This window comes from Myotis myotis, unplaced genomic scaffold (assembly GCF_014108235.1).
Source record: "Myotis myotis isolate mMyoMyo1 unplaced genomic scaffold, mMyoMyo1.p scaffold_m19_p_28, whole genome shotgun sequence".
Taxonomy (NCBI): Eukaryota; Metazoa; Chordata; class Mammalia; order Chiroptera; family Vespertilionidae; genus Myotis; species Myotis myotis.
The window spans coordinates 3,106,323-3,129,071 of record NW_023416333.1 but is presented as its reverse complement, the minus strand read 5'-3'; the positions used below and the strand labels follow the sequence as shown (position 1 = coordinate 3,129,071).

The 22,749-nt window shown below is 50.8% G+C and overlaps 2 protein-coding genes across 2 annotated transcripts; both read right to left on the bottom strand.

Moving 5' to 3' along the window:
* Positions 1 to 2,771: 2,771 nt before the first annotated feature.
* LOC118649156 (kallikrein-7-like) lies at positions 2,772 to 20,265 on the bottom strand. The gene is made up of 5 exons (XM_036295954.1): positions 20,193 to 20,265; positions 19,594 to 19,783; positions 19,190 to 19,437; positions 18,214 to 18,353; positions 2,772 to 3,003 (listed from the first exon to the last, which is right to left on the bottom strand). Exons 1-5 carry the CDS (start codon positions 20,263 to 20,265, stop codon positions 2,848 to 2,850), a joined length of 807 nt encoding a protein of 268 aa, XP_036151847.1. The 3' UTR covers positions 2,772 to 2,847.
* LOC118649296 (glutamyl-tRNA(Gln) amidotransferase subunit C, mitochondrial-like) lies at positions 14,207 to 14,722 on the bottom strand. The gene has a single exon (XM_036296203.1). The coding sequence runs from the start codon at positions 14,720 to 14,722 to the stop codon at positions 14,255 to 14,257; it is 468 nt and encodes a 155-aa protein (XP_036152096.1). The 3' UTR covers positions 14,207 to 14,254.
* Positions 20,266 to 22,749: the final 2,484 nt, after the last annotated feature.

Sequence of the window (22,749 nt, the reverse complement as noted above, 5' to 3'; positions counted from 1 at the left end):
AATATGTATATTTTTTAAATGCCAACAATATCCTAATCAGATAGCGTTTGCTTTCATTTCTTCTGTGACCTGGGAGATGCAGAGACCTCGGTTGTTAGCTTCTTGTAGGAAAGAATTCAATCAAGAAACAACGTGCAGCACAGCAAGCAAAGGATTTGTTTCGCGCCGCAAAAGCATAGCCTGGACAGCGATATAAGAAAGGCCTCAACATGGAAGCGTCAGGAGAGTCCAGGTTGGGCAGCTCTGGCTCACTGGGAAGAGGGGGCAAAGAGGGGATTGGAGACAGGCTCAGGGGGTTAGCCTGCCGCTGCCCGATGCTCTCCTGGTTGCAATTCTCCTGGGCTCCCTTAGAGTTTAGGAGCGTAAGGCCTGTAGGGGAAGAAGATGGGAGAGGGAATGTCTGGGGTGTGCTCCCCATAAGGAGAGGGTACTTATCTCCCTCTTGCAGGTGGGAATCATTGGGGAGGACTCACGGGAGGATCTCAATAAAATATTCATCAGCTTTTTAGCTGCATTCTTTCAGGGTTGTGGTCTCCACTGATTGGTCAGTGCCTGGGCAGGGGGTCTTGAGGTAGCCATGGCATCACTTGTCTGAGTTTTGCTCTTTATCTGGGCCGGGATCTGAAATACAGCTGAGGCCTAGATGATATCCCTAGGGAAGAATGCTGCATGACCAGCCATGTGCCGGGGGGACAGGGGGTGGGTTATCCTGAGGGTGAGGTCCTTGTTTTCCCAAAATTGCCCCTTACTAGGCACCTGGGCTTTTTGCCCTGGTGACCTTCTTTGCCCGGGCTGTGTTCCTTGCTCTGCTCATGTCTGCATAACCGCCTATCACAGCTGGTTGGAGAAGACCCTCAGTCAGCAGGGTCATGGTGATAGCCCAGGGAGCCCAGGGTACCAGGAACCTGCTGATCTTGCCAGGCTCTGAGACACAAGGGACTCCTCCCTCCTCCCTCCTCCCTCCTGTCATCCAGAGGCCCCTTCCAGGCACAGGGTGAGAATAGGAGCCCACCTACCTCCGTTTCCACTCCCACTGTTCTCTCTTCCTCCAAACTCAGGTGCTCACTTATGGCCTCGATAGATTCTGGTGTCCTGTCTAAGTGCCAGCGCCATCCTTTCTGAAAACCTGCTCCCTCTCTCCTCGTTTTTCATCTGTGACATGCTCAGAACCACTCTCAGATCCCTTTGCACACGTGTGAAGTAGGCCTTCCTGTTCTCTATTCCTCCTCCTCCTCCTTACTCCTTCTCCTTCTCCTTCTCCTTTCTCCTTCTCCTTCTCCTTCTTCTCCTCCTCTCTTCCTCCTACCTCCTCCTCCTCCTCTGTCCTCTTCGTCTTGCTTCTTCTTCTTTTTCTTCTTCTTCCTTTCTTCGTCGTCTTATTCTTCTTCTTCTTCTTCTTCTTCTTCTCTCTCCTCTCTCTCTCTATCTCTCTCTATCTCTCTCTCTCTCTCTCTCTCTCTCTCTCTCTCTCTCTCTCTGTAAAACTGAGGCCTGGAAAATGTAGAGGAACACGCCACTGTATCAGTGGGAGCAGGTGGCAGGGTGAGATTCCAAAATCAGTTCATTTTCCTTTCCCACCTCCCTCTGTGAAGGTCTCCTCGCCCCAACCTTAGCTCCTCAGAGGTCCCCGCTGAATTGCTCAGGTTGTAGAAGTGCACGGGCACAGAAAGGGACACGGAAGGAAGGAGGCACCCAGGACTCCGTCCACAGGCAGTTAGGTACATGCTCTTATTCTGTGACGATTCATTTTACACGGTGACAATCACACACATATATGATTTTTGTTTCTTTTTTTTTTTGCATTTAACAACAGACAGCATATGCATTTTGATGTGACACTCACAGTTCTGCATAATTATTATCCTGAACAGTGTCATTAGTCTCCTGGCCTACATCCGTTTGTTGTTGACATAAACCATGGAATAATTCGGGACAGGTTCAGCATTTCCACTGTTTTGCTATGACAGATAGTGTTGTGTGGGACGCAAATACAATGTTTGCACAAGTTCAGGCCTTGGACTGAGGAGAGGGCACAGTCCTCTCATGGCCACGTGCAAGTCCCAGCTTGGAGGGCAGGGCCCTCCCAGCACAATTATAGCCAACTGCTGTAGTTGTGATCTTGAACCGATGGTCCAAACACGTGGCCCCATGTGCCTGAGGGATGCAGGCTTGATAGAGTTCAGGTGCATGTAGTGGAGTGGGATTGAAACCCATGAGAATGTTGTAAACATCTTGACCACACCCTTACATTGCCTCCTGGCATCTGCTATAAAATAACGACATGGCTTGTGGGCGCTGACGCTGTCTCTCTCCACTCGAGAGGGCAGCGTCCCACCGAGACCCAGCTTTCATTCTCTTGTCTGTCTTTTCTAAGCCTTTCAGCGCCCCCACTCAGGGTCACTGACCCAGGCTGAGCTGGCATGGCACATAAGGCGCCCTGGGGCTGAGTATGCCATGGCCGTGCCGGCTCCCCACAATGTTGTGAGAATTCAAAACTTGCCCATGTTTCAGATTGACCAGAATTTCTAGGTCAAAAGCGATGAATGAGATTCCAGACTCACCTTGCCTTACCTTGTGGACTCACCTTGTTAACCTTGTGTCATAAAAATTGTTCTTCACTTCTGCTGGATAACACGGCGGGAACCTGCCCGAATCTTCACCAGCACTGACGTTTTTGTGTTTTATGTTTACCTCATAGGTTTTTGCAAATTTTTATTAGAATGTTGTTGACGGTTTCATACGATTTTGAAAATGATACAGTCAAATACGGCTGCAAGTCAGGACTGTCTTTATTTCTGGGAAGTCCGTGTTCAGGGCATAGGGACAAAGGATGAAAGCATGCAGAGATTAGGAATTGGCTTTCATGGTATCATACAGCCATTTGCGGTACATGCATATGCGGGTGTATATCACTGGCTTAAAGGGCAGGGTACAAGGGATATAGCCGGCCGACACCAAGCCTTGCAGGGAACCTTCGCAAATCAGCGGATTCCCGGAGTCACCCTGGAGGGGAGAGAGCAGATTAGCTTTGATTTCAAAATAACCAGCAATGAGGTCCCACAGACACCAGGCTTCTCAGGCATTTATCCCACCAGAACACAGCCTACAACCTGGCCAATGGGAAGAGACTCATTGTCTCTGTGGACCAATGGCAGAGCAGGAATGAATGCTATCAAGGAGAGGACCAACCAGGTTTTTGGAAGACATTGGCTTGAGCTCTAGTCAATCACAGGGAGAGGGCGGGGCTTGCAGGATGTCAGAGCCCCATTTATTTGTCAAGCCCCTGGGAGAGGAAGCATTACCTCCAGGGAAGCCCATACATTGCCTTCCCCAGGGGTGGGGGACAGGGTAGTCCTGGAAACCAGGGGCGGGACCAATGCCCTAATTTACAGGCTCTAGTGCAAAATAAAAGTTCGAACCACCAGGTTCAAATATAGGAAGTTTAAGAACAGCGAGTGTGTTAAACCAAGTGCGGGACTGTCCCTAGGTTGCGACTCTCTGTCCCGGCACAGTTTGCAGAAATCTGAATCAGGTCCTCAGTGGGGGACCAGAGGGAACCCCCCCCCCCCATTTTTTAGGACATTCAACCTTGTCCCATCACCTCTCTTCCTAAAACACACCATTTCACCACCCCTGAAAGCTTAGAGTGCAGATGTCAGCAGGATAGTGGGGGTACAAAGAGGGAAAGGATGAAAGAGAGAGAGAGAAGGATGGAGAGAAGAAGAAAGGGAAGGATGAAGGAGACAGACAAGCAGAATGTTTGGGGTAAGGAATGAGGCAGAGATGGAGAAAATAAAAAAAATTGACTGAGGCTGGAGAGAGGAAGAGTGGGAGGGAGGGAGGGAGGGAGTAAAGGGAGGGAGGGAGTAAGGGAGTGGGGGAGAGAGAGAGATCACAACACAGAACACAGAGGAAACCAGAAAATGAAATGAGATGTGAGGACCTAGCTGGTTTGACTGAGTGAATAGAGAATCGACTTGCGGACTGAAGGGTCCCAGGTTAGATTCCAGTCAAGGGCACATGCCTGGGTTGCAGGCTTGATCCCCAGTGCCGGGCGTGCAGGAGGCAGCCAATCCATGATTCTCTCTCATCATTGTTGTTTCTCTCTCTCCCTCCCCCTTCCTCTCTGCAATCAATAAAAGTATTAGAAATAAAAAGAAGTGAGGTGTGAGGAGAGATAAGGGGAGAGGGTTCTGGAAGTCAGAGATGAGGCTACAGAGATGAGGAAGGGAGAACAAAGAGGAGGGGCTCCTTCTTTCTTCAGAATTAGAACCAGATACATAGACATAGAAGCAGGGCATGAGCCTCAGGCGCATCTCAGTGACTACAACAAACATTTTAAGGCATATTTTAAAAATCAAATTTAATATGAAAAAAAAATCCATGAGGAACCTGCTTTCCAGTTTTGTGTGTGAGTGTGTGTGTTTTTTTAAATTTTTTCTTTATTTCAGAAAGGAAGGGAGAGGGAGAGAGAGATAGAATGGATAATAGAGAGAATTGTTGATTCACCGCCTCCTGCACGTTCCCTACTGGGCATTGAGCCTGCTATCTGGGCATGTGCCCTTGACTGGAATCGAACCTGGGACACTCCTGTCCGAAGTCCTATGCTGGACCCACTGATCCAATCCTGCTAGGGCAGTATTCCAGATTTAGCTAAAGACGGGGTCCATACAGTGCTGTTCTGAATCACATAGAAGCCCCAAGCCAACGGAAATCCAGCCCATTCTGGTTGCTCTTTTTGTTGAAAATTCTGATTCTTTGCTCATGATGGATTAATTTTTAAATATTTCATGGGAATATGATATTTCCTGGTCACTGAGCTTTTGGTCTGCCCTTAAAGCTTGTGCTCATAGCCAGTACCTCACTGCCCTCCCCATAGTCCCAGCCCCATTCCCTCCCCCAGTTTCTATCCTTCAGCTTTGTGCCCGCCCCTAAAGCCCCGCAGGCCCCCGTGGGCTCCCACCCTCACCCAGGCAGAGAACTGAGTAGACAGAGCCAGGACAGTGGGGCTGGTAAGGTGTGAGGGAAGGCTCAGCACCAGGGTCAGGCCCCTGGACACTGGATGGCGGGGGAGACAGGCCTGGGCTGAGAAGAAGCCGAAACTAGGGCAGGGCAGGAGGGGACTCACTTTGCAGCTGTTTGAGAGCCCATCGCGGGGAGCCGTACAGAGCATGTATTTTTTCAACAGGTTCTGGTAAAAGTGCTTGCAGTCCTGGTAGGAGATGATGTTGACGTTCGAGCACATGAGCTTTGATGACTTTTTTGCTGCTGGAGAAGTTGCGGGGGGGCAGAGGGGTCAGTCAGAGGCTGGGTCCGGTGGACCTGTGCGTGCTGATGTAAAAGAATGGGGACCCTGGACATGGAAGGAGGAGGAGCTGGGTGACCCAATACGATGGTTATGAAAAGGATCCTATTTCTTGGACTTCTGGGTCTTCGGAAGGAAGGGAACTATGTCTGAACTCCTGGGTTTGAACGTACTATGCAGAGTGGCCCTTATAGCACAACTGTCCCACTCTCAGAGTCCTGGAGTTCAGGTGAACCCAGCTCTGGGGTTACCTTCCCTGCATTTGCTCTTATCTGGAACCCCGGAGGCAGATAAATCCATATGCCAGCACTCTACCTCCACCCTCATTCCTGAGGCCAGGCCAGGAGGTTGGCCCCCCACACATTCCAGCTCCACCATCCCTAGTGGTATCTACCAAGGGAGGGACGAGATGCTGTCATTGTTGGACACCTCCTGGGTAAAGGGTGGCCTGGGCACCAGGTCTCCTTTTATCTGAGGGAGATGGCGCCTGAAGGTCAAGACTCCTGGGTCTGAAGGTGGAAGTGGCTGGGAGCCTGCATACTTGGCTCTGGGTGAGGTGGTGACTGGGGTTCTAAGCTCCTGGGTCTGTGGGATGGAGGCCTGGGATCCAAGGATTATGGGACTGGGGGGAGGTATGTCTAAAGGTCAGGCTTCCTGATCTGACGGTGCAGAGCCTAGGGGTCTGGCTTCCTCCGTCTGAGAACGAAAGTGAATGGCGGGGGCGGTGTCTGGAAACTTGGGTGTGTCCACTGTGTCTGCAGCCTGAGGAAGAAGGGAGCTGGGACCTTGGTGACTGGGGTCACAGGGGCCGCCTCACCTGCATCTGCGGTGGTGACGCCCCAGCCAGAGACAGTACAGCTTGTCCCACGGCCTTTGCAGCTGGACGGTAGGTCGGTTGTGTTCACAGTGGGCGAGAGCGTGGCCGGGCTGCGCAGCTTCACCAGCATGATGTCATGATCATTGGTGCCGTTGATATACCGGGGGTGGACGAAAGACTGTGTGGCCCTGATCCTCTGGGCATTTCCATCAACCAGAAGATCACTACCCATTTGCACAATGTACTCACTTAAAAAAAAAGTAATGTTCAGAGGGAGACACTGTGATTGAGAGAAGGTTACATAGACCCAGAGTTAGGAGGACAGAAGGAGAGAGAGAGAGAGAGAGAGAGAGAGAGAGAGAGAGAGAGAGCCAGAGAGAGACATGCAGTGGCGCTGGCTGCCCTTTCCCATACCTCTGGTAGCAGTGGGCGACGGTGAGCACCCACTGCTGGTTAACCAGCACCCCTGCACATTGGAACTTATTGTTGTCATACAGGGCCACCTGCCAGGGATGGGAGCCTCTTGGACATGGAACTCCATTAATGATCCTCTCCCCGGTATCCTGGGCTGGATGGAGACCTGGAAAAAGCGTGGGTAGCAGGGCTCAGGGGATGGCTGAGGCCACAGTAGATGGATGCCTGAAGACAGTGATGGAGAGAGAGACAGTGATGGAGAGAGAGACAGACAGAGAGGCGTGGAGAAGGGCAGAGGCAGACACGGAGCCCAGGGCAGACACAGCTGCAGATGGAGATGGAGAGAGACGGAGGCAGGCTGCTCAACAAACCCAGGGCAGCAGCTGGTCTGGAGGCAGCCCCAGCTTCTGAGGAGAGAGACACTGAGGGCAGGAAGCAGCCTGGAGGGCACCCAGAGCCCAGGAGTCAGGAGGGAGCAGGAAGAAAGGGGCCACAGGCCCGGGGCGGGTCTCCATGGGAGGAGGCTGCTGCAGGGGAGGGTCCTGACTCAGGGGCTCCTTGGAGAGAAGGGGCCCTGGAGAGGGGTGGTGGGAGACTGTGAGCCCTGAGGTAAGGTTAGGACTCCCAGGCTGGTCCTCACCTTCTTGTCCAGCAGATCCCAGGGCTAAGGACAGCAGTAGGAGCAGCACGGGTGGGAGCCGGGGAACGGCCATGTGTCCTGTCTGAGCCTCTGTGGCTGCCATGGAGGAAGGGCCTTCTGTTCTGAGGCTGGAAAGACAGAGAGTTCAGGAAGCAGGACTCCTGGTCTCTAGGTCCCTTCTCTTTGCTCAAAGTCAGGAGCCTCCAGCTCCTCCCTCAGACCCAGGAGCTCCGGTCTGCACCTACCTGCTCCCTCTAGACCAGCCGTGGGCAAACTACGGCCCGCGGGCTGGATCCAGCCCGTTTGAAATGAATAAAACTAAAAAAAAAAGACGGTACCCATTTATGTAATGCTGTTTACTTTAAATTTATATTAGTTCACACAAACACTCCATCCATGCTTTTGTTCCGGCCCTCCGGTCCAGTTTAAGAACCCATTGTGGCCCTCGAGTCAAAAAGTTTGCCCACCCCTGCTCTAGACCCACAAGTCCAGGCCAGAGACAGCCTGCCATGCAGAGCACCTATTGATCGGGCTTTCTGTCCCTCCCCATTTTAATTCTATGTCCCAAGTTCCTTTTAGGTAAAAGACCCAAAACTGAAGCCCTCCAGCCCCTCCTTCTCACAACCAGATATTGGGCATCAACTGATCTGTCCTCAAGAGCAAGAGTGAGGTATCCCTCCAGATGCACATGCCCCACCCCACACGCGATTTCCTCTCACCTGCAGGGGGTCTGGTCTGGTCTGGTCTGGTCTGGTCTTCAGTCTGGGTTGGGATTCAACCGTGTCCAGCCCTGTGCAGAGTGGCCCTCTTATAGCCACCCGCCCCACTCCAACTCTCAGGGTCCTGGAGTTCAGAGAACCCAGCTCTGGGGTTACCTTACCTGCATTTGCTCTTATCTGGAACCCGGAGGCAGCTAAACCAATATGCCCGCACTCTACCTCCACCCTCATTCCTGAGGCCAGGTCAGGGGCTTGGCTCCAGCACGTCCCAGCTTCCTGGTGGCATCTACGAAGGGTGTGACCAGGTACTAGCCTTGAGGGGCAGGAGCAGGAGTCAAGGATGGACTGTGCCCTGGGTCCTCCACTGTGGCCACTTTTCTTGCCCTCAGCCCCTCTCAGGGGTGGCCTAGACCTTATCCCGTGACTCTGAGCAGCTTGTGGGAACTTGTCAGGCCGAATCCCAGACGTGTCTTTGAACCTGAACCCAACCCTAATATTGCGGGTATGAATCTAAAGGAAGGCTTTCCTAACTCCACCTACTAAATATGTACTTTTTTCACTTATTATACTTTGATTTCTATACATCGTATGAATTTCTACCAAAAAATCTGAACATTATATTATAGGACATTTTATTTACTCTATAAAATGTCTTAAGGAGCCCTAGCCGCTCAGTGGAAAACCCTTTGGCCAGCAGACCAAATGTCCTGGGTTTAATTCCGGTTAAGGGCATGCACCTTGATTGCAGGCTCCTCCCCAGCCTGGGCTCTGATCAAGGCTGGTGCAAGAGGCAACCAATCGATGTGTCTAGAGCAGGGGTGGGCAAACTTTTTGACTCGAGGGCCCCAATGGGTTCTTAAACTGGACCGGAGGGCCGGAACAAAAGCATGGATGGAGTGTTTGTGTGAACTAATATAAATTCAAAGTAAACATCATTACATAAAAGGGTACGGTCTTTTTTTTCAGTAGTTTTATTCATTTCTAATGGGTCGGATTCGTCCCGCGGGCCGTAGTTTGCCCACGGCTGGTCCAGAGAAACCCATCGATGTTTCTATCTTTTCCTCTCTCTTCCACTCTAAAATCAATGAAAAAATATCCTTGCTTGAGGATTAACAACAGCAACAAAAATATTAAAAATAAATTTAAAAAGTCTTGGACAATTGCTTCTCTTAGAATGATTACTGCTACCTTTATTCTACACTATAGCTGTCTCCTGACTTATTTCACTCATTCACATTGAAGTGCCTTTGAATGGCTTTCATTACAATGATGGTGGGATGAATTTCTTTTCATTTTCATCTTTGCTCATTGTATTCATTCCTGAAGTATCTACTGAGCACTGACTGTGAGCCAGAATCTGCTCTGGTCTCTGAGGGCACACATTCCACAAAACAGTGAAATTCCGACACAAAGCCCCACATTCCACTGGGTGGAGACCTTAAGTAAGTAAATAAGAACTTCACATTTATAGGCTGTTGTTTTTTCTGTGGCAGTGAGTGCTATGGAGAAAAATAAGACCAGAGGAGGCCTAGGGGGTTATTGGTTCCCTTTGATCTCACCAACCCCTGCAGCTATAATGTTGGGAAAGGTGGTTGGAAAGACTCCAGGTGAAGAGGACATTCGCACAAAATCTTGTAGGAGGTGGTAGATGGATTCATGTAGCTACTTGGGAGCCGTGAGTGCTGGCAGAGTGATGGGCAGGTGAGAAGAGGAGGGAGACCTAGAATGTTCTAGCAGGGAAGACTTTTTTATTGGAGCTGAAAGAATCAGAGGGACAAGGTTGGGGGATGGGTTCAAAGGCCTCAAGGTTTTGGAAGACACGGGGATTGAGGACAGAGGTAGGACTTTGGCATTTTCATGGAGTAACACAGGAACCATTGTCAGATGACTACTAGATGGCTGATTCCTAACAGTGGAATTGACCCTCACTTCTCACTCAGACCCCAAATATGCTTCATTCCTTAGTGGGAGCCCATGTGTTATCTCAATTCAGATCTTTAATCCAATTCTACCTCGGTCCCACAGGCTGACCCATCATAGACATTGGTGTTGCCTACCCAGCATGCACTCCTTCTGTGCTGGGGCAGGGGCCTGACAAAAAAGAATTACTAAGTAAACTGAGGGGCAGGGCCCATGGGAGAGAAAAATTGCTAATTATCTCACAAGAAAAGCAATGTGTTTTGTTTGAACCCAGCCAGGTGTGACCCTGCTCGTAAATTTTATGTAAACTTTTTACCCTGCCACTACCAGGAACGGCTAATGACCCGCTTTGCAGTTTTTTTCTTTTTTAAAAAATAACACTTTGTAGTGTTGCCGATAAAAGGTCTTGCTGTACTCTTGGTCTGCACTGCAAGCTGTGGGCTCTTATGGGAAGGACACGGCTAGCAGTCAGCTGGTCAACTTAATAAAGGCTCTTAAAATTTAAATTCTGAGTCGGTGGTCTATCTCGCTGAGCTAACCCATAACAGGGGGAGGGCGGGAAATGTCTGCTGTCCAGGGATTGGTTTATAAATAAACATGTGATACAATGTTGGCCAATGAGGAGGGAGAGGAAGACCCCCGGGTTACTTCAGGGAACTGCTCTCCTCTTCCCAAAGTGAGGCAGGAGAAGAGTTCTCCTCAACTCTGTTAGACAGGGTCCCTTCTGGGTGTAAATTCTGGAAGGGAGGCAGCCCTCCTTGAACTGGGGAGGGACGTGCCCGGGGAATAGAGCCATAGCTCTGGGGATGGACAAACGTAGAGAAAGTGATGGTGATGGTAATTGTCTTTGAGGAGGTTGTGGAGCTGGTAAGTTAATGCTCCATGGAGCCCCTTCATCTCATGTCTCCTGCAGGTTTCCTTCCTGGTTTAAAGTTTCTGTGTTGGTGCTGCTCCCACTGCCAGAGTCTTTTTAGGTAGACCTCGACTTCATGTTCAGATCTCATTGCAAGTCTAGAATTGGATCCCAAACCATCAATTCCAAATCTAATTCTGAGCTGAATCTCCATGTGGAATCCAAATTAACCAACAAACCTTTCCCTGTCTCCAGGGGTAGCTCTTCTTGCCATCTCTGATATTTCATTATAGCACTTAACTCTGAAATGGAATTTTTGGACTGGAACCCGGATTCTTTGTCTCCCGGAATCGAAGAATGAACCCATGGACAGAAAGTGGTATAGCAAAGGAGAAGATCTATTGAAGAACATGTAGACTCCCACGTGGGGAGGGGGAAAGGATCCCACTGAGTTCCTTTTCCCTATGGCTTATAAAGGCTGCAGATCCTGGTGCCTTGATATCCCTTCTGATAGGTCACTAGTCCCTTAGACTGGTTACTATACTAACTCCTGGGCTCAAGGTGGAGTCTCACTTGGGACATGTGAGGTTCTCTCCCCCTTCCTTCCTTATTGTTTTCCTATTCCCTTTGGGCTTTCTTCTTCTCCTTCTGGATGAAGGGTTTCCTTCTCTTTATTTTGTAAATATAGAGCTTTTCGTGTTCCCAGCTCCCTCATTCTATGGAAATGTGCCTGTTGCAGCTTTTCATCTTCCCCTATTCTATGGAAATATACCTTCTGCTCTCTGCAGCCCTGTGCTTCCTCCATGGTCCCCTTCATTTTAAAAATTTCTAAAATTTCCTAAACCTGTCCTATGTTACCCCTAAAATTCCTGTTTCAACTCTGTAGCTGTTAGGTCGGAGAGAGCCCAGGATTGGATACATGCAGACATGACAAGATAATGGACTTCCCCTGGAATTTCTCACAGATCAAGGTGCCAGACACAGATACCAGCTTCTTCTCTCTGAATTCACATACCCCCACACAGATAAGAACTTCGTCCTGAATATTCCGCCCATTCCCTGCAGCAGAGAATTCCTCAGCTCATGTCCCCGCCCCTCACCCAACGCAGTATAAAAAAAAGCGCCCCCCTCCCTGTTGGCGTGAATCCACGTGCCCTGTCCTTGGGGTACGTGGGTCTCCCGGGGACGCAGAATAAACCTTTTCCTTTCCTTTCTTTTCTGATTCACTGGACTCTATTTCTTGTGCCGCCTCCTGAGCCACCTAACCTAACAGTAGCATGGTTTGTTTTCTATGCATTTGTTCATTGTCTATTTCCCCCACCTCACATGGGGCTGCAAAAAGATAGGCACTCATAGCCCTAACCAGTTTGGCTCAGTGGATAGAGTGTCTGCCTGCAGAGTCAAGGGTCCTAGGTTTGATTCCGGTGAAGGGCATGTACCTTGGTTGTGGACAAATCTCCCGTAGGGAGTGTGCAGGAGGAAGCTGATTGATGTTTCTCTCTCATGGATGTTTCTTACTCTCTATCCCTCTCCCCTCCTTTTTTTAAAAAATCAATATATATATATTTTTAAATGCTAACAATATCCTAATCAGATAGCGTTTGCTTTCATTTTTTCTGTGACCTGGGAGATGCAGAGACCTCGGTTGTTAGCTTCTTGTAGGAATGAATTCAATCAAGAAACAACGTGCAGCACAGCAAGCAAAGGATTTGTTGGCCGCAGCAAAAGCATAGCCAGGACAGCGACGTAAGGAAGGGCTCAACATGGAAGCAGCAGGAGAGTCCAGGCTGGGCCGCTCTGGCTCACTGGGAAGAGGGAGCAAAGAGGGGATTGGAGACAGGCTCAGGGGGTTAGCCTGCCGCTGCCCAATGCTCCCCTGGTTGCAATTCTCCTGGGCTCCCTTAGAGTTTAGGAGTGTAAGGCCTATAGGGGAAGAAGATGGGAGAGGGAATGTCTGGGGTGTGCTCCCCATAAGGAGAGGGGACTTATCTCCCTCTTGCAGGTGGGAATCATTGGGGAGGACTCAGGGGAGGGTCTCAATAAAATATTCATCAGCTTTTTAGCTGCATTCTTTCAGGGTCGTGGTCTCCACTGATTGGTCAGTGCCTGGGCAGGGGGTCCTGAGGTAGCCATGGCATCACTTGTCTGAGTTTTGCTGTTTTTCTGGGCCAGGAACTGAAATACAGCTGAGGCCTAGATGTTATCCCCAGGGAAGAAAACTACATGACCGCCATATGCTGGGGGACAGGGGGTGGGTTATCCTGAGAGTGAGGTCCTTGTTTTCCCAATTTTGCCCCTTGGTAGAAACCTGGGCTTTCTGCCCTGGTGAACTTCTGTGCCCGGCCTGTTGTCCTTGCTCTGCTCATGTCTGCCTAAATGCCTATCACAGCTGGTTGGAGAAGACCCTCAGTCAGCAGGGTCTGTGGTGATTGCCCAGGGAGCCCAGGGTACCAGGGACCTGCTGATCTTGCCAGGCTCTGAGACACAGGGGACTCCTCCCTCCTCCCTCCTCCCTCCTCTCATCCAAAGGCCCCTTCCAGGCACAGGGTGAGAATAGGAGCCCACCTACCTCTGTTTCCACCCCCACTGTTCTCTCTTCCTCCAAACTCTGGGTGCTCACTTGTGGCAGTGCCGCGATGGATTCTGGTGTCCTTTCTATGTGCCAGCGCCATCCTTTCTGAAAACGTGGCCCTTCTCTCCTCGTTTGACATATGTGACATGCTCAGAACTCTTTTCACACCCCTTTGCACACGTGTGAAGTAGGCATTTCTGTTCTCTGTTTCTTCTTCTTCTTCTTCTTCTTCTTCTTCTTCTTCTTCTTCTTCTTCTTCTTCTTCTTCTTCTCCTCCTCCTCCTCCTCCTCCTCCTCCTCCTCCTCCTTCTTCTTCTTCTTCTCTCTCTCTCTCTCTCTCTCTCTCTCTCTCTCTCTCTCTCTCTCTCTCTCTCTAAAACTGAGGGCTGGAAAATGTAGAGGAACACTCTACTGCGTCAGTGGGTGCAGGAGGCAGGGTGAGATTCCAAAATCGGTTACGTTTTCCTTTCCCACCTCCCTCTGTGAAAGTCTCCTCGCCCGTGGCTCCTCAGAGGTCCACACCATATTGTTCAGGTTGTAGAGGTGCACGGGCACAGAAAGGGACACGGAAGGAAGGAGGCACCCAGGACTCCGTCCACAGGCAGTTTGGTCCATGGTCTTATTCTGTGACTATTTCTTTTTACACGGTGACGATCTCAGACATATACGATTTTTGTTTCTTTTTTTTTTTTTTTTTCCAGATACAATGTCTAACAGATTATATTTAAAAAAATTCACTTAAGTACAATTGGGTAGACAGTTTTGGGAGGAGATAATATCTTCCAGAGTGAACATTTTATTGGAAATAGACAATACCTTAGCTTCAGGAACACATTGCCTTGTTTTGGCTAGATCTTTCCCAGTTCTGTCTTCAGAAGAGTTAATTACTAAGAAAAATACTTAATCATCGATTTTTTCCGGTTACTGAGGGAAGTGGGCACTTTAGTATTCATAATAACAAAATACTATCGTGCTTCCATGTATTCACAGTGTACCCCTTCCCAGAATAGCTCTTCAGCTCTGTGAGAAGGGCTCTTGTTCATCCAGCTTTGGCAAAGAGATATTACCTGGGGGAGCCACAAAATACTCCTCCACAACTCGATGGGAGTTCTGTAGTAGTTCTTCAGCACAGTTGCCCTCTACCACATTGTCGGATCTCAGGTAAAGACATCTGTCCTCCAGGACCGACTCCAGGGGCTGCACCCCGTCCGTGTCCACGGCGCGGAGCCGGTCGGCGAAGGCCACGGCTCTCTCCAGCCGCGCCACGGCCTCGGGGCCGCCGAAGTCCACCAGCGCCAGCCGCTCCAGGTGCTCGACCACCTCGCGGGCGATGCGCCCCGTTTCCAGCGCCGCCCGCCCCGCCTCCCGCCCCGCGGAGACACCCCCGCCTCCGGCCTTCCCCGGAGACCCGGCCGGGGAGGCGAAGCCCCGGCACCCGCCCCGCGGGGCCCGGAGGACGCGCCGCCCCGCCCGCGCCCACATCCGATTTTTGTTTCTTTTTTTGCATTTAACAACAGACAGCATATGCATTCTGAGTGACACTCACAGTTCTGCATAATTATTATCCTGAACAGTGTCATTAGTCTCCTGGCCTACATCCATTTGTTGTTGACATAAGCCATGGAATAATTCGGGAGAGGTTCCGCATTTCCACTGTTTTGCTATGACAGCTAATATGTGGGGCACAGCTACAGTGTTTTGCACAGGTTCAAGCCTTGGACTGAGGAGAGGGCACAGTCCTCTCATGGCCATGTGCAAGTCCCAGCTTGGAGGGCAGGGCCCTCCCAGCACAGTTATAGCCAACAGGAGTAGTGGTGAGCTTGAACCTATGGTCCAAACACGTGGCCCCACGTGCCTGAGTGATGCAGGCTTGATAGAGTTCAGGTGCATGTAGTGAAGTGGGATTGAAACCCACGAGAATGTTGTAAACATCTTGACCACGCCCTTACAGTGCCTCCTGGCATCTGCTATAGAATAAAGACACGGCTTGTGGGCGCTGACGCTGTCTCTCTCCACCCGAGAGGGCAGCGTTGCACTGAGACCCAGCTTTCATTCTCTTGCACGGCCCCCTCTCAGGGTCACTGACCCAGGCTGAGCTGGCATGGCACATAAGGCGCCCTGGGGCTGAGTATGTCATGGCCTTTCCAGCTCCCCACAGTGTTGTGAGGAATTCAAACCTTGCCCACGTTTTGGATTTACCACAATTCCTAGGTCAAGAGCAATGAATGAGGCTGCGGACTCACCTTGCCTAACCTTGTGTCATAAAAATTGTTCTCCACTTCCCCTGGATAACACAGTTGGTGTCTCCCCGCATCTTCACCAGCACCGACGTTTTTGTGTTTTATGTTTAGCTCATGGGTTTTTGCAAATGTTTATTAGGATGTTGTTGACGGTTTCATGCAACTTTGAAAATGATACAGTCAAATACGGCTGCAAGTCAAGGATGTCTTTATTTCTGGGAAGGCCCTGTTCAGGGCATAGGGATGGAGGATGAAAGTATGGAGAGATTAGGAATTTGCTTTCATAGTTTTATACAGCCATTTGCGGTACATGCATATGCGGGTGTATATCACTGGTGCAAAGGGCGGAGTACAAGGGAAATAGCCGGAGGACACCAGGCCTTGCAGGGAACCTTCGCAAATCAGCGGACTCCCGGAGTCACCCTGGAGGGGAGAGAGCAGATTAGCTTTGATTTCAAAATAACCAGCAATGAGGTCCCACAGACACCAGGCTTATAAGGCCTTTATCCTTCCAGAACTCAGCCTACCACCCGGCCAATGGGAAGAGACTCATTGTCTCTGCGGACCAATGGCAGAGCAAGAATTAATGCTATCATGGAGAGGACCATCCAGGTTTTCAGGAGAAATTGGCTTGACCCCCAGCCAATCAAAGGGAGTGGGCAGGGCTTACAGTATGTCAGAGCCCCATTTATTTGTCAAGCCCCTGGGAGAAGAAGCATTACCTCCAGGGAATCCCATTCATTGCCTTACCCAGAGATAGGGGACAGGGTAGTCCTGGAAACCAGGGGCGGGACCAATGCCCTAATTTACAGGCTCTAGTGCAAAATAAAGTTCGGACCACCAGGTTCAAATATAGGAAGTTTAAGAGAAGCGAGTGAGTTCAACAAGTGCGGGACTGTCCCTAGTTTGCGACTCTGTGTTCCTGCACACTTTGCAGAATTTTGAATCAGGTCCTTAGTGGGGGACCATGGGGAATCCCCCATTTTTAGGACATTCAACCTTGTCTCATCACCTCTCTTCCTAACACATACCATTTCACCACCCCTGAAAGCTGAGATGCAGATGTGAGCAAAGATAGTGGGGGTACAAAGAGGCAAAGGATGAAAGAGAGAGAGAAGGATGGAGAGAAGAAGAAAGGGAAGGATGAAGGAGACAGAGAAGCAGAATGTTAGGGCTAGGGAATGAGGCAGAGATGGAGAAAATAAAAAAGAATTGATGGAGGCCGGAGAGAGAGGAAGAGGGGGACGGAGGGAGGGTGGGGCAGAAAGAGAGAGATCACAACACAGAACACAGAGGGAACCAGAAAATGAAATGAGGTGTGAGGACCTAGTTGGTTTAGCTCAGTGGATAGAGCATCAGCCTGTGGACTGAAGGGTCCCAGGTTTGATTCTGGCCAAGGGCACATGCCAGGGTTGCAAGCTTGATCCCCAGTGTGGGGGCGTGCAGAGGCAGCCGATCAATGATTCTCTCTCATCATTGTTGTTTCTCTCTCTCCCTCCCCCTTTCTCTCTGCAATCTATACAAATATTAGAAATAAAAAGAAGTGAGGTGTAAGGAGAGATTCAGAGAGAGGGTTCTGAGAGTCAGAGAGGAGGCTACCGAGATGAGGAAGGGAGAACAAAGAGGAGGGGCTCCTTCTTTCTTCAGAATTAGAACCAGAGACACCGACATAGAAGCAGGGCATGAGCCTCAGGCGCATGCATCTCAGTGACTGCAACAAACATTTTAAGGCATATTAAAAGTCAAATTTAATATGAAAAAAATCCATGAGAAACCTGCTTTCCAGTTTCTTTTGTGTTATTTTTAAAAGTTTTTCTTTATTTCAGAAAGGAAGAGAGAGGGAGAGAGAGATAGAAATATCAGTGAGAGAGAACCATTGATTGGCTGCCTCCTGCAGCCCCATAATGGGCATTGAGCCTGCTACCTGGGCATGTGGCCTTGACTGGAATGGAACCCGGGACCCTCCAGTCTGCAGGTCTATGCTTGATCCACTGAGCCAAACTGGCTAGGGTGGTATTTCAGTTTTAGATAAAGACCAGGTCATTACAGTGCTGCACTGAATCACATAGAAGCCCGAAGCAAATGGGAAATGCAGCCCATTCTGGTTGCTTCTTTTGTTGAAAATTCTGATGCTTTGCTATTCATGTATTATTTTATTTTAAATATATTTTATTGATTTTTTTACAGAAGCGAAGAAAGAGAGACAGAGAGGTAGAAACATCGATGAGAGAGAAACTGATCAGCTGCCTCCTACACATCTCCTACTGGGGATGTGCCCGCAACCCAGGTACATGCCCCTGACCAGAATCGAACCTGGGACCCTTCAGTCCTCAGGCCGACGCTCTATCCACTGAGTCAAACCGGTTTCGGCCATGGATTATTTTTTAAATATTTCATTGGAATATGATATTTCCTGGTCACTGAGCTGTTGGTGTGCCCTTAAAGCTTGTGCTTGTAGCCAGTGCCTCACTGCCATCCCCATAGTCCCAGCCCCATTCCCACCCCCAGTTTCTATCCTTCAGCTTTGTGCCCGCCCCCAAGGCCGTGCAGGACCCCGTAGGCTTCCACCCTGACCCGGGCAGAGAACTGAGTAGACAGAGCCAGGAAAGTGGGGCTGGTAAGGTGTGAGGGAAGGCTCAGCACCAGGGTCAGGCACCCGGACAATGGATGGAGGGGGAGACAGGCCTGGGGTGAGAAGAAGCGGAACCTAGGGCAGGGGAGGAGGGGACTCACTCTGCAGCTGTCTGACAGCCTGTCCGGGGGAGCCGCACAGAGCATGTATTTTTTCAACAGGATCCAGTATGACCGCTTGCATTCCCGGTAGGAGATGAGGTTGACATTCGAGCACATGAGCTCTGATGACTTTTTTGCTCCTGGAGAAGTTGGAGGGGTGAGACAATCAGAGCCTGGGTTCTGTGGACCTGTGGGTGCTGATGTAAAAGAATGGGGACCCTGGACATGGAAGGAGGAGGAGCTGGGTGACCCAATACGATGGTTGTGAAAAGGGTCCTATTTCGTGGACTCCCGGGTCTTCGGAAGGAAGGGACCTGTGTCTGAACTCCTGGGTTTGAACGTACTGTGCAGAGTGGACCCCTTATAGCACACCCACCCCGCTCCAACTCTCAGGGTCCTGGAGTTCAGGTGAACCCAGCTCTGGGGTTACCTTCCCTGCATTTGCTCTGAACTGGAACCTGGAGGCAGCTAAACCCATATGCCCGCACTCTACCTCCCCCCTCATTCCTAAGGCCAGGCCAAGGGGTTGGCCCCCGCACGTTCCAGCCCCACTCTCCCTGGTGGCAGCTACCAAGGGAGGGACGAGGTACTGTCATTGAGGGACACCTTCTGGGTAGAAGGGGGCTGTGGACCAGGTCTCCTTTCGTCTGAGGGAGAAGGTGCCTGGAGGCCAAGACTCCTGGGTCTGAGGGTGGAAGCAGCTGGGAGCCTAACCACTTGGCTCTGCGTGAGGTGGTGACTAGGGTTCTAAACGCCTGGGTCTGCGGGATGGGTCCTGGGGGAACCTATGTCTAAAGGTCAAACTTCCTGATCTGAAGGTGCAGGCCCTGGGGGTCTGGCTTCCTGGATCTGAGATCGGAGGTTTTTGGGGAGCGGGGGGGGGCTGTCTGGAACCTTGGGTCTGTCCCCTGTGTCTGCGGCCTGAGGAAAAAGGGAGCTGGGACCTTGGTGACTGGTGTCGCAGGGGCAGCCTCACCTCTATCCCCGGGGCTGACGCCCCAGCCAGACACAGTACAGCTTGTCCCAGGGTCTTTGCAGCTGGACGGTAGGTCGATTGTGCTCACAGTGGGCGAGAGCGTGGCCGGGCTGCGCAGCTTCACCAGCATGATGTCATGGTTATCGGTGTGGTTGATATACCGGTGGTGGATGAAGGACTGTGTGGCCCTGATCCTCTGGGCATTTCCATCAACCAGAAGATCACTACCCATTTGCACAATGTACTCACTTAAAAAAAAAAAAGATAACGTTCAAAGGGAGACACTGTGATTGAGAGAAGGGTACACAGACCCAGAGTTAGGAGGACAGAAGCCCAGAGAGAGAGAGAGAAAGGGAGGGACCCAGAGAGAGACATGCAGTGGTGCTGGCTGCCCTGTCCCATACCTCTGGTGGCAGTGGGCGACGGTGAGCACCCACTGCTGGTTGACCAGCACGCCTGCACATTGGAACTTATTGTTGTCATACAGGGCCACCTGCCAGGGATGGGAGCCTCTTGGACATACAACTCCATTAAAGATCCTCTCCCCAGTATCCTGGGCTGGATGGAGACCTGGAAAAAGTGTGGGTAGCAGGCCTCAGGGGATGGATGTGCAGAGACAGTGATAGAGAGAGAGACAGACAGAGAGGCGTGGAGAAGGGCAGAGGCAGACATGGAACCCAGACACAGCTGCAGACGGAGATGGAGAGAGACAGAGGGAGGCTGATCAAAAAACCCAGGGCAGCAGCTGATCTGGAGGCAACCCCAGCTTCTGTTGAGAGAGACACTGAGGTCGGGAAGCAGCCTGGAGGGCACCAAGAACCCAGGAGTCAGGAGGGAGCAGGAAGAAAGGGGCACTGCGCAGGGGCCGTGTCTCCATGGGAGGAGGCTGCTGCAGGGGAGTGTCCTGACTCAGGAGCTCCTTGGAGAGAGGGGGCCCTGGAGAGGGGAGGTGGGGGACTGTGAGGCCCAGGGGCCAGGGCAGGACTCCCAGGCTGGTCCTCACCTTCTTGTCCAGCAGATCCCAGGGCTAAGGACAGCAGTAGGAGCAGCACGGGTGGGAGCCGGGGAACAGCCATGTGTCCTGTCTGAGCCTCTGTGGCTGCCACGGAGGAAGGGCCTTCTGTTCTGAGGCTGGAAAGACAGAAAGTTCAGGAACCAGGGCTCCTGGTCTCCACGTTCTTTCTATTTGCTCAAACCCAGGAGCCCCCACCTCCCGCTCAGACCCAGGAGCCCCAGTCTCCACCCACCTGCTCCCTCTAGACCCACAAGTCCAGGTCAGAGACAGCCTGACATGCAGAGCACCTAATGATCGGGCTTTCTGTCCCTCCCCATTTTAATTCTATGTCCCAAGTTCCTTTTAGGTAAAAGACCCAAAACTGAAGACCTCCAGCCCCTCCTTCTCACAACCAGATATTGGGCCTCTACTGCTCTGCCCTTAAGAGCAAGAGTGAGCTGTCCCTCCAGATGCACCTGCCCCACCCCACATGGGATTTCCTCTCACCTGCAGGTGTCTGGTCTGGTCTAGTCTGGTCTGGTCTTCAGTCTGGGTTGGGATTCAACCGTGTCCGGCCCTGTGCAGAGTGGTCCTCTTATAGCCACCCGCCCCACTCCAACTCTCAGGGTCCTGGAGTTCAGCGAACCCAGCTCTGGGGCCACCTTACCTGCATTTACTCTTATCTGGTACCAGGAGGCAGCTAAACCCATATGCCCGCACTCTACCTCCACCCTCATTCCTGATGCCAGGTCAGGGCCTTGGCTCCAGCAGGTCCCAGCTCCCTGGTGGCATCTACGAAGGGTGTGACCAGGTACTAGCCTTGAGGGGCAGGAGCAGGAGTCAAGGATGGACTGTGCCCTGGGTCCCCCACTGTGGCCACTTTTCTTGCCCTCAGCCCCTCTCAAGGGTGGCCTAGACCTTATCCCGTGATTCTGAGCAGCCTGTGGGAACTTGTCAGGCCGAATCCCAGACGTGTCTTTGAACCTGAACCCAACCCTAATATTGGGGTATGAATCTAAAGAGAAGGCTTTCCTAACTCCACCTACTAAATATGTACTTTTTTCACTTATTATACTTTGATTTCTATACATCGTATGAATTTCTAGCAAAAAAAGTCTGAACATTATGCAGTGGGCCATTTTATTTACTCTCTAAAAAGTCTTTAGAAGCCCTAGGCGCTCGGTGAACAGCACTTTGGCAAGCAGACCAAAGGGTCCTGGGTTTGATTCCGTAAAGGGCATATATCTTGGTTTTAGGCTCCTCCCCAGCGCGGGCCCTGATCGGGGCTGGTGCAAGAGGCAACCAATCGATGTGTCCCTCTTGTGGGTCGCGGTTACAGTGTTTTGGCCAGGTTCAGGCCTGGGACTAATGGAAGGACAGGGTCCTCTCATTGCCACGTGCAAGTCCCAGCTGGAGGGCAGGGCCCTCCCAGCACAATCATAGCCAACGGCCGTGGTTGTGAGCTTGAACCTATGGTCCAAACACATAGCCCCACGTACCTTGTGATAGAGTTCGGGTGCATGTAGTTGAGTGAGGTGAAACTCACGAGAATGCTGTAAACAATGTGATCACGCCCCTACTTTGCCTCGTGGCATCTGCTATAAAATAAAGACACGGCTTGTGGGCGCTGTCTCCTCATCAGGGAGCAGCGTCCCACCGAGACCCAGCTTTCATTCTCTTGCCTGTCTTTTCTCAATCCTTTCACCCCCCTCCCCCCCAACTCAGGATCTACTTTGGCCGTGACACTCTCTTACATCGATGTTTCTGTCTTTCCCTCTCTCTTCCACTCTCCCTAAAAATCAACGAAAAGCCAAAACCGGTTTGGCTCAGTGGACAGAGCGTTGGCTTGTGGACTGAAAGGTCCCAGGTTCCATTCCGGTCAAGGGCATGTACCTGGGTTGCGGGCACATCCCGCGGGCACATCCCCAGTAGGAGATGTGCAGGAGGCGGCTGATCGATGTTTCTCTCTCATTGACGTTTCTAACTCTCTATCTCTCTCCCTTCCTCTCTGTAAAAAATCAATAAAATATATTTTAAAAAAAAATCAACGAAAAAATATCCTTGGGTGAGGATTAACAACAACAACAAACAAATTAAAAATAAATTTAGAAAGTCTTGGACCATTTCCTCTCTTAGAATGATTACTCCTACCTTTATTCTACACGATAGCTGTCTTCTGACTTATTTCACTCTTCAACCTTGAAGTGCCTTTGAATGGCTTTCATTACAATGATGGTGGGATGAATTTCTTTGCATTTTCATCTTTGCTCATTGTATTCATTCCTGAAGTATCTACTGAGCATTGACTGTGAGCCAGAATCTGTTCTGGCCTCTGAGGGCACAGCTTCCACAAAACAACAAAATTCAGTCACAAAGCCCCTCATTCCACTGGGTGGAGACTTAAGTAAGGAAACAAGAACTTCACATTTATAGGTTGTTGTTTTTTATGTGGCAGTGAGTGCTATGGAGAAAAATAAGACCAGAGGAGGCCTAGGGGGTTATTGGTTCCCTTTGATCTCACCACCCCTGCAGTTATAATGTTGGGAAAGGTGGTTGGAAAGACCCC